Source organism: Xiphophorus maculatus, chromosome 9, assembly GCF_002775205.1.
Source record: "Xiphophorus maculatus strain JP 163 A chromosome 9, X_maculatus-5.0-male, whole genome shotgun sequence".
Lineage (NCBI taxonomy): Eukaryota > Metazoa > Chordata > Actinopteri > Cyprinodontiformes > Poeciliidae > Xiphophorus > Xiphophorus maculatus.
Genome location: NC_036451.1, coordinates 20,323,771 through 20,336,093, shown reverse-complemented (window position 1 = coordinate 20,336,093; position 12,323 = coordinate 20,323,771). Strand labels below are relative to the sequence as shown.

The following is a 12,323-nucleotide window of genomic DNA, read 5'->3' as shown; positions in this document are numbered from 1 at the left end:
AGCCAGGTGAAAGTTTGTTTCCCAGTACGTTCCCTTAAACTGCGAGGCTGTTTTTTTTTTTCTTGTCTCTGTTGGTTTATTTTGAATTCTGTTTTTCCATTTCGCCTCATCACGATTTGTAATTAGCACGGTCAATGTTTCGCTCATGTGCAATTATCCCCTTACGCAACTTATGAAGTTGTGAATTTCTCTTGTGCACCAGCATATTTTGATGCATCTTTTGTCTGCCAATCTCTTGAGTGGTTTGCTTTAGTTTAAAATTGCCTCACTTTATTTTCCATGTTTTCTGTGCTGTCTTGGGTATCCTGTTTTGACTTTTAAATATATGCCTATTCTTTTTTTTGTCTGCAATTACCTTCCCTATTCTTCACCTGCCTTTGCTTCTCTCGTTATTATTAACAATTCTTTTCAACAGTATGAACAATGATGTACGCCAACATTTTAATAATGACAGTAAAGACAGACTAAGTCAAACATAAATTATACATTTTAAATCATATGTTTTAATTACAAGTGTTTTTTTAAGACTTTATAACGTTTACTCTGGTAAATGAGATTAAAATGCAAAGCTTATGGCTGACTTGCACTGGGTGGAGTATAATGTAGTGCAAGTTCTTTCATAATTTGAATCGATAGTTTCTTCACCACTAGTTTTTTTTTTAAATCTCTTTTTAACTTCTTCTACAACTCATATTTCTTGGAAAAAAAACTACAATAAAGATTTAAATTGCCAATGACTGCTTTCAGCTGTCTGTGGGGACAGACGGAGTGAATCTGTCAAATTAACAATTTCAACTGTTTATGTTTCGAGGCACAAATAAAAGCAACACATAAGCACCCTTTGTAGGGAATTGACAGAAAACATATGCTTCTCACATCACTTTAAAATTCTTGCAGCCTAAACATTTTGTTTTTTGGAGGGGTTTATTTTTTCCAAATGTATGCAGTCTGTGAGGTTAAACGTTTCTCTCTGGTCATCATACAGGTAACTGAAATACCAGCACAGATGTTATCTTGGATTTTTTCACCTAGGATTAAATAAAATCTGGATTTTCACCAAAGAAAATCAACGTAGATGTGCTTTTAAAAGAGACAATTAGAAACAGTGTCCTGATGGACACTGTCAATCTTTTAGAATGACTTTGGCTTTTGGGCAGGTACTAAAAACTGTAGTTTATGAGTGAAGAGAACCAGATAATGATAATTAAACTGATGTAAGTATCTGGCAAGGCCAGGTCACATCTAGATGCATATTTTTACTAGTTATTTCAGAAAATATGATCAATAAAATAGAACAAATTCATGTGGGAGATAAAAGTTCACCACCTGCATGCTCTAAACATAAAATAATTCATTTTAATCCGAGTGGAGTTGTTTAGCCTGAGAGATCTAGTTCTTGTTAAGTGTTAACTGGCACAACACTTTATATAAGTGTAATGGTTGTCACAGAATAAGTCATCAATTACAGTTTTAATGTTGAAAGTCTTTTCATTCTCAAAACAGGAGCCAGCCCTCTTTCCGTACTCAACGGTATTTGAAGTCAAATTTCAGCAAAACTCTTAGTCTGGGAGGAGCAACTCCGAGTTTATCATCAGACAAACACAAAAATCACAGTTTTGTACCCAACTGTGGAAACTCACACGAGAAACACACTTCTGGTATAAAGTACAAGGCTCTGAGAAATCAGATGAAATGAATAACCATACTGTTCTGGCTTTGTCTGATCGCCGGCCTGCATACGTCAACACAAAGTGAACACAATCCGAAAGGCGCATATAGAAACATTAAGATGGATTCCAACCACCAGCTGTAACTACAGCTGTTTAAAGCAACAGTTCTGTGTCTATTTGGTTGCGTGCTCATGTTCACTGGCAGAAAACAAGCCCGTTCAGAAATAAAGTCTGAAAGCTGACATCCTCTCACACGAGATCCGCTCCCTAAATAGTTTCTGTAGCTTCTCATTTCCTTTACTTGAGATCCAAGGAGTCAACCTCTCAACTTTTCCATGTCTGCGTTTCCCGTTGTATTTTCCACCAACATCTTATGCTGGATTGCGTCATCTCTAGTTTTTCTTTGAGTCGTTTCTATCCCCATGAATTATCTGCTTTCGTTTTTCCAAGCTTGTACTGCTTGTGAAAATCCTGATGCATTCCCATCAGATTGTGGTCGATAAAAATATCTCCAGCATGTCAGAATTGGGTTTGACATGTTGCACTCACAGAGCACCTTTGTGTTAATATGACTTATTGCTGCATGTACAAAAAGGGTAGAAATACAGATTTATAAAGTAAATATAAGTTCAATTCCACTGGAAGTAAGCAAAAATAAGCAAACAGATTTGTTAAGTGCAGTTCATAAGCTTATGTCTGGAGAGACTGTATAGGGTCGGGTCTGCGATTTCTACTTCTCCCCCTAATTGCCTCCTGGAGACTTCTTCAGTTAGTTTTTTTTTTTTTTTTTTGCAACCCTGCCCTGAATAATTTTGAAACATGCCTTTATTTCTCTACAACTTAAAAACAACTCAGTTTCACAACAACAATTTTAAGCTAGTCAAAAAATAATACAACTTGAACTGTACGCCAAAAACTAACTTATAGAAAATATGGCAAAAAAATGAAGCAAAGCATAAGATAAACAGTTTATAACCAGAGGAAAGTAGATATATGTCTTCACTAATAACTTTTCTAAGAAAACTTGAAGGCAGGTTTGAAAATGTAAGTTTAATGCAAATCTGTAAAAGCTTGTTTACGTCTCTACTGAGTTTCCTACGGTCTTTACTGCAACTTTCACAGTTAAAGAAAGACTACTGGCTGCTACGCGTTCATGTTTGTGTTATGAGAGCTGTTTAAATGTTTAAAGCTGCAGTATGTAACTTTTAGAAAGAATGTTTTTTTTCTGTTTGTTAACTAATGTTTCCTTACAAATCTCTAAGATCTTCAGAGAAGTGAAACCTTTTCAGTAATTAGGTGACGTCTGGAGGAAATGGATTTATAAACCCTACATGGATTATATTTAGGGTCATCAGAATGATGGGGAGCAGAATGCATTTACTTTTCCACTTCTACTGTAAACTTAAGTAATTTTAATATGATACGTCATATAAAATCCCACATAAAAACGTTAACATTTGTGATACCAACGTTTTGGATCCTCTTTCTGATCTGACAAACCTTTGCAGCCAAATAGGAGCAAATCTCTGAATATCACCAAGGTATATTCCTCAAGTGCTGCTGTCCAATCAGATCCCTCAAATCCTCTCTGACCCCACCAGCATCCTCCCATCTCCTCCACCTCTCTCTCTCTCTGAGACAGATATTAACCCTCTCGCAGCAGCTCTCTTCCCATCTCAGCCGTTTCAGACCAGGCTGCGCTGGGATTTACAGAAACTCCCCTGAAGCTTCTGCCGTGACTAATTTTGCACCTTCTGTGGCGTTCTAGTACATTTATCTTGTGTGACAAGCTCCCAACATTTTAAAATTTATAAGCACGATACACAGGCAATGGAGTAGTGGCGCTAAAAGTGCAAGCACAGTATTACCAACGCATATACACACACACACACGCCTGCAAAAAGCTTACACCCCCGCTCCTTAATCTGCTCTCTGCGTTCACATCCCACCCTTTTTCCAATTCTGCGCCGTCAAGCGAGGTGTCACGGGGTGAGCATTAATGCCAGCCCCCCCAGTGGTCCGCTTACCTCCCTGTGACTTTTTGCTTAGCTGGAAAAATAACAGTGGAAAATCCATGAAGGGAGGAGGTAACACAAGGTAAATCAGGGTATTGTAACACAGTTAGAGTTTCTTGGGTGTTTTTACACATTCATATAGACACACAGGAAAGCTGATTGGATTTTTCACTGTCTCCGTTCTTCCAAACTTGAGGCCCGAGTCAACACCGAGCAGAAAAACTACGACGCGGAGCGAAGCAGACGGTCGTCGAGGACACCGGGGAGCAGCGCGGGGGCGTGAAGTCTGCCCTACATACGCAGAGACACATATAGATACACACAGATATCCATCAGCAGTGCACAGGCAGGGTGCAGAAAGGCCGGAGAATGACTGACTGATGTGAATACTTTCCGCCGCCCTCCATTTCCCGCACAGCCCCCTGGAATAGACAGATAAAACTGCCAAACAGACAGATCGGGAGGCAGCTGGGGCAACCAGATCCTCGGCACAGATTGACAAATGACTCACAGTTTCACACGATTCTCTGCGAATGCCCGGGCCTTGTTCCTCTGCCACACTGTCCTTCGCTCATCAGCATCAGCGGTTTCAAAAGGTCACTCAGACAGACAGGCAAACACACGCAAAATGTCAAGATTCTCGCCAAAGTTTGGATGACTTGATGATGTATAATTACATAATTAACATCCTAAATTTCAGCTTTTATTTTTATTTTTTTAGACGAATCAAAAGAAAGTTTAATCAGCTTTCCTCACTGGAATTGGATATAATATCTCTGAGGTTTAATCAGGCCTAAAATATATTTCAATTTCTTAGACGTGGCTTAAAAGATAAATGTAAGCTCTGTGGATCAGAATGCTTCTGCATCTTTACATCTCATGCTTTTATTCTCTTCTTAGGGCTGCTGGGGTAATTACAAGCCAAAGTCGGAGAGATGGTCAATACGCTGTGGACGTCTGCCGAGTGTTTAGACAGGAGCCAGAGACAAAGCAGAAAATGAACATGTCAGTGTGACTAAGGGATCCAAAAAACTGTGCCTGGTTGGGTCTGATCCCACCAAAGGTATTTGCATTTCAAGCTTTAATATTACCTTTATGGTAAGTCATCCTTGAATGCTCCGGGGGGGGGTTTTAATGCTTGGCTGTTTTGTTTTTACCAGAGTGACCTTTAATTATGCTAATAAACAAACAAGCAATTTGGCAGTTTGGTAGAGAAAAAAAATGAAGGAGCTGAAAAGCAATTTTCTTCATCAGCTTTGCACAATGAATAATTAAGCTCAAAAGGAAAACAACAGCAAAGTTTAAAGCAAGCTGTGATCCATTTTTGATGATGTCACTTTCACAGGATTTGAAAAAAAATTCAAGCTCATGAATTGCTTAAGCAACTATATCATGTGAGACTTATTAAAGCTTGCTCTTGGTTAGAATTAGACCTAAAGGCTGAGTTTTCCCATGGTTTTGTGTTGCTTCTCCAGTTGGTCACAAAACTGGAAATTTTACCTCATGTGTGATTTTTAAATGTTAACATTTCAACATGTGGAGGTTTTATTGAAAGCTTTTTTTTCTGGTCGAATGATCATTAAGACTTTGGGCATTCGGCTGACTTCCTAGCACTCATTATTTACACACAACAGCAGCTGGCTGAGGTCTATGAAGCATAACTAAAACCCCAAATCTCTTAAAGTTGATGAAGATGCCTTGCAGGAGGGTGACTTAGATATTGAAAGAGAAGGGTTAAACCATTTAGTTTTTGGTTACCATGGGAAATGTTAATTAAATGTGGATTTTTTTTTCTTTAATAATGACTTGGAAGAACACCTTTCGTGCCTCTCTACCAGCCTATAAGTCAAACAGAAAATCACGACAAAGCAGCATTGTCTTGTTGAACTGTTCAGCTCTTTACCTTGAACACAGAGAAAGTTAACTTTGAGATGGAGTCGATGCATTCAGACCTCAACAGCTCAGTTGTTGCCAAGCTACAAAATGAAAACCTAAAAGCAGGCCAGCTATTTCCTATAAAGTCTACCCTTGGTAATAAGCACTCACCTGAATCGGCTGTATGAAGCATTATCAGGGCCAGCAAGAGCTTTAGTCCGTACACAGGCTGCGCACCCAGCATCTTGCTGCACCTGAAGGCAAAGACGAAAACAATAAAAAGAGAATGTGAATTCACAAACTTTAGATTATTTTTTTCTTTCCCCATAAATGAGTTTTAAGCAGAGAACTGCAGCAGGTCATGATGAACTGCAGTTAGGCGTTTCACGACACGGACAAGACAGAACCATTGAGATTACAATTAAGGATTTGTGTTGAATCTGCTGTGTTCCTCCCTCACATTAAAGTGTTGCTGAAAATAAATTGGTTCACTCAGCAGTGCTCGAAATTACTTTGTATCCAAGGTGATGAAACCAATAGCAACATGCCATGTCGAAGACGGAAAGAAAACAACCCGTCTTTCATAGGTGACAAGACTTTAAGGATGCTGATGTCAAGTCGCAAACATTCAAACAAACATTATTCATTTTCTTAACAAAAGCTGATTGTGTGTCACAAGTCATCAGTCCATCAAAGTGGCTGCACTGGGGAAAAACTAGACATAAAGCCTGCAAAATCCAGCACACGTATTATGTCAGTAATCACCAGCACATTTATTAAGTATGATCTTTATACTTATATAAGAAGCTGGAATATCTTGTGAAAAATCCAACATATGCAACAAAGAAAAATTGAAAATTTTACACAGGAAAGCCTGCCAAGTAAAGCTTGGTACTTCTTTCTTTGAGTCGATACTACTGACGACACAACCTGGTAAAAGTGCTAAACATTCAGCACCTTGTAAAAAGTGTCAATCCACATTGAACCCTTTTCACACTCTGATGTTACAAAAATAATGTATTTTATTGGGATTTCACTTGACAGACCAAATTATTAACAATTAAAAACTGTTGCTTGTGACATATTTGTATTGATTAAATCTTTACTGACTAATTTTTTACTCATGTTGTAGCCTCAGGTATGATTTTGTGTGTCTACCAGTTTTGCTCATTCAAAATACCTCAAGATCAGTCAGGTTGAAAGGAGAGTCTCAGTGTACATCAGTTTTCAAGCATTGGCAAAGATTGTGGTCATAGTTTTTGGGCTAGTCCACTTTCATAATTTAATGTGCCTTGATTTAATCAGTTCCACTTCAGATTTGACTGTTTGGGGTCATCCTGCTATATTGGAAACCACTCTCCAGTCTTTTTCTGTCTCCAGCAGGTTTCTAATCAGGGTTTCCCAGTATTTAATTTGATCCATCTTTCTAACCGTGTCCAACTTTCCTGCTGTGCTGGGAGAAAAAACAAGCATATCCACAGCATCACACTGCCACCACCATGTTTTACTGAGGTGACTTTTGAGTGGAAGTATTTCCACTAGACTTTTAGGGCTAGCCGAGTGAAGAGCTGCTAAGTAGAAATGTTTAAACCAGTTTTTGCTTTGTCCGTTTAAACTTTTGAAATCCATGTATCATTTTCCATCCTCTCCACAGACATGTGCTACTATGTTTTGGTCACACAAAATCTGAACAACAAAAATACTGGTTTGTTTTTGTAACATGCCAAAGCTTTTAAGGCACTGTAAAATGTACTTAGTAAATAAACCAAACAAAAGCAAAAAGAAAGTTAGAGCTAAAGAACAGCACAGACAAATAATGATGCATTTCAACAGCAGAATTTAACTGGCTGTGTCCCTGGCTGCAATGTACTGAGCTAAAGCTCAAATGAGCAGAAGTATCAAAGTTGCATTGATGTTATCACATAAAATAGAGCAACATTCATTTGAGACTTGGGCTGCCAGAAGCTGTTTCTGATACATCTACATAGGATTTTTTGGGAAAACAATATGTGTATGTTAAAAAAGCCAACAAGGGACTTTGTTGTTTTTATCCCCCCGCCCCCCAAGTCTAACAAATACACCGCCTTTGATTCTTCAATGAAGATGCCTCGTATAAAATATACACTATGAAGGGACTATCTCTACTGTCAGAGTTGTGAAATGCTTCCTGGCACAAATTTCTTCACAACCTCTCAGGTTTGTACAAGTTGTCTCAGAGCGTAAAGATAGCAGCGAGCAAACAAGAGGTGGAGACACACATGGCTCAAGTAATTACCATGTCTGCCTGTGTTTATATATCAAATTTGTTTTGTTTGTATGTGACCATCACTTAATGTGCGTCTCACAAGAGGCAGCCGGCAGAGACGAAATTAGTTAAGGCGGCCTCTGCCGTGGGTCCCGAGCGTAAATAATGAAGACGGCACCTCAGGAGACGGAACGGGCCGATGGAGGCCGCAGGGCAGGGAGGAAGGCGAGAGGAGGTTTCAACAGATGGTGGAGCAGAAGGTGAACATTACAGCTGGTGTCAGTTGCAGCGGTGCCGACCCGTTTGACTCCGAACCAAAGGTACAGCCAAGGACAAAAACACTGACCCGATACAATACAACTACTGAGTAGTACCGGGTGTTTTCAAAGTGGATTTCTTGCTTTGAATTCATAAGCTGAATTGTCAATAAGCAAATCATTAATAATAATAATAAGAGCCAGTAACTTTCATAACCCATAGATGGTTGGTATACTTTTACTTTCATCAATGTTTGTGTTATTTATTTTTTTATTGTTTGTTTTCTTACTTCTTACCATCTCGGTTTATCCCTTGTGTCAGTTCAGTTAGTCTTGTGGTTAGTATTTTGGATTGATTTATTTACATTAATGTTTCTGTTTACTATTTTATTAGGTCGAAGTGTTTTCTTATTCCCCCTTCTGATTTATCTTGGCTTTTACTAATTTTTTTCTCATTAATCTCACCCTTCCTGGTCCCGATCCCGGTTAATAAATTTGGCCTCACCTGCCCATCCATGCTCCGTTCCCCAGCTGCAACCAATTATCTGTCACTTGCTCCTAGTTCTTTATCATTTCCATTTCCCTCTGCAGTATATTGAAGCTCCCCAGTGAAAATTGTTCTCTACTGGCTCCTTTCATTTCGCTCATCTGCCATCCTGTTTCTTGAATCCTACATTGTTTTTGCCCTGCTGCTACCCGCCTGGCTCAATTTTTATAAGTTCTCCATTTTGCTAATAAATTCTTTATGTCCATTTGAGTCTCCAGTTTGTACTTTGGTCCTCATCTAAATCCACTCAATATGACAACAACACTTACGTACTTAAATAGAAATACAAATTAAATTCAGTTGGTTTAAATGGCATCAATTCAGAACAAATATTATCTCAAGGCACCTTATAAACTTGTCCAGCTATTGCCCAGGTTGGTAGAAATATTCAATAAAATCTGTCCAGTGATTTCTACTACAATGAGATACAATTCAATCTAGTTGTTATTATAATACAACAAAAAATTTAGCTAATAATATGCCAGTAGCTACAAAGTTATCTGAGCAAGTTCAGCTGACTCTGCAGCAATCCGTCATTGTGAGCAAGCACATTAACAGGAAGATCCAATTTAACCAGAAGGAAACTAAGCAGAAGCCAAATAATATTTGTTTTAAGGGTCACAGCAGCAAGTAGAGCAAAAGAGAACAGCAAAAACAGAAGTTTTTTTATCTTCTCATTTCCGTGTGTGGATTTATCGCTAAACGATTTCCTCGGTGGTGCATTCAATTTGACTTTGGAAGTCAGTATTCTTGAGCTACTCGCCAGGCATAATTAAAAGACAAAAAATAAAAATTCACAGTAAAAAAAAAACAAGCAAAAGTTTGTCAAGTTTGAAGGATCTCGTGTCTCAAGTCCTGTCTGAACTTACTCAAAACAATGTTTCAACTCATTGTCAACAGTTAGTCACCAAGCAGTTCAAGATTAAACGCATATTTGAGAAGTCAACGCTGCCTCGTCATCAGCACTTGCTGACCAGCCATGAGGCACAACATGCAGTCTGCTAGGCGAAACGACACAGCGATGTCCTCCCTTCCTGCACTTACTGTAAATGTGATGGGACGAAAGACAGACAGCTGAGATTGTTATATACAGATCAACAGACAAAGAGACGCACATACAAACAGAAAAAGACAAGCTGTTACATCTTGTTTTCAATCCCTGTCAGAAGCCTTTTTAAGCCCAACCTTCTCTTTTCATGGTGGATGACTCGTCCAACCCATCTGTCATTCAGTCCTAATCTTCCCTGCAACCTTTTTTTTTTGTCTATCTATATTTGGACAAAATTGGCTGCCAATCTGCACTTGTTTCACGTTTTTTTTTTTCCTGAAGAAGTCTTTTCATGTTTGTTTTTTGTAATGTGCTCATCCTCTATTTTCTTTCTTCCCCCTTCAGATTGTCCACACAGCCTTTCCTCACAATAGTGCACCACCAAAAAGGCTCATTAATCACTCAAGCGGCTGTCAGTCTCTCCATCACTCCACATCGCTGCTGTCCACCCCCCTCCACCTCCTCTTCCCCACACACACCAGAACTGCTATCACAGGGGGTGTTAGGCCAATCAGTGTCTGTGAATAAGTCCCTTTAAATGAAAAATGAGGCTACCCTTCAGGTGACAAAGGCCTGTTTCTCTGCCACAGAGACATTACCAAGGTTTAAGCATGCAACCTGTCACGCTGAGTCACATATAAATGGTTTGTTCCCCCTCGCAATAGGAGAACGTTCTGTGTGTGCGTCTGCTTCATGGCATGAGTCTTCATTTGTCACTTTCTTTTGTTGCTTGTGAGCCATAAGCAGTGGTGGGAAGTAACGAAGTACAAGTACTTCGTTACTGTACTTAAGTACAATTTTCGTGTATCTGTACTTTACTTAAGTAGATTTAATAATGAATACTTTCTACTTTTACTCCACTACATTTAACAGTAAGTATCTGTACTTTCTACTTCACTACATTTCTATATAGCGTTTCGTTACTCGTTACATCCAAGACGCATTTCAGTTTTTTGATTTGTTCGTTAGTTTGAAAGTATCCAATGGCAAGAGCAGAATCAGTCCGCTGAACCAATCCAAAGCGGGAAATAACCATTAGGCCCTCCCTCAAGAAGAGCAGCACAGTACGCAGGACCTGCAGAATCATTAACTCCCAGAATGGAGTCCAAGGATAGTCATCCTCCAGAAGACCTGCCCCACCCATGGCCTTATTTAAAAGATTTCTGTGAAATAACTGGGTCAAAAAACGCTTCCTGGAGATTCCAATGCCGCCTTTGCCTTCCCCGAAAGCATGAAATTCTATCTTTCAAAAATTCACCATCAAATTTGAAAAAACATATTGAGGTAAGTTAAGTTGCTAAACGCTATCGATGTTAAATTAATTTGTGTTAGTGAAGTTTTATGTAATCTTAGCAAGCTTTTTGTTGAACTCGACTGCAGTAAATAAATACGATTACTGTATATTGTTATAAGCTAGCATGAACTTGCAAGTAACAGCATTGCTCATTAAAATGGTACATTACTGATTTATTAAAACTAAATACGATAGGTACACCTAATGACATTATATAAGCCGCTAGGTATTATGGTCGGCAAGTACTTTTACTTTTAATACTTAAGTAGTTTTAAAAGCTTGTACTTTCTTACTTTTACTTAAGTAAAATAATAATGTGGTACTTTGACTTTTACTTGAGTAAATTTTTGTCTGTGTATTTGTACTTTTACTTAAGTACATTGTATGAGTACTTTCTCCACCACTGGCCATAAGTACAAGATTGAAAAAACTAGATGAGTGGGTGAATTGTTTTAAGACTCAAAATATCTGTATATGCTGAAACAGAATGATGTCATGTTCATCAGAGGATTTATATAGGATTCGAATATAGAAATTACAAATGCAAGAGTGAGTGAGTGAGTGAGTGAGTATGAATTCTAAACAAGACAAGACAGAAAATATGGACTTGAAAATAAATGTCAATTGTAATTGAAAATGGGAAAATCCAATTTTATACTTTCCCAGAATTTTCCAAACCAAAAGTTCATTAAAGAAACATAAACTAGAGCAACCTGAGGTAGACTTACTGATATGATAACTTATTTATCTACCCTATTAAATTGAAAATTTTGAGGGATCTTGGAGCAGACGGAAAATAAAAAATTTAAATGGTCGGTATTTAGCCAAATACTGTGAGGGGATAAAGGGGAGAAAACAAATACAGAAAAAAATGTCTAAGATATAAAAATAAATCTAAAATTTAGGCAAGAGTATTCTAGTGCTGTAGTATAAAAAATATACTGTGTCTTAAGAACATAATCCAGATCATGCGAGTTTAATCCAGAAAACTGTACCCTGACATACTCCTATCCCATAACACCTTTGCCCAGATTCCACACACTCAAATAATAGTACCTTATTTACTGAGTTGGAAAAATATGCATGCTGTGACAGAAAAAAAATATCATTTTTTAAAAATATGCTGGATATATTTGGAACACTGAATCCTAAACATAAAAAAAAAAACACTTACAGATGCAGATATACAAATAGAAATATGGCTGAGTCAGAAGGATGAAGTGTACTAATATGGACAGAGGAAGGACTACTTATTGCACATTATATATAAATAAGAGAAATATGTGCCAAATACATGGAGGTGCAGAAATAATCAAAAGACAAGTTTTATATGTGATTTATCAAACCATGTGCATCTCACTCATGCATTTAT

At 38.1% G+C, this 12,323-nt stretch overlaps 1 protein-coding gene across 1 annotated transcript in view; it reads right to left on the bottom strand.

The window, feature by feature from the left end:
- The window catches only part of ncan (neurocan), a 178,118-nt gene that overhangs the window by 130,783 nt on the left and 35,012 nt on the right, over window positions 1-12,323 (bottom strand). Inside the window, exon 2 of the mRNA XM_005795699.2 lies at window positions 5,732-5,814. Within this exon, the coding sequence (XP_005795756.1) occupies window positions 5,732-5,804 (73 nt within the window). The 5' untranslated portion in view covers window positions 5,805-5,814. The remainder of the gene's footprint in view (window positions 1-5,731; window positions 5,815-12,323) is intronic.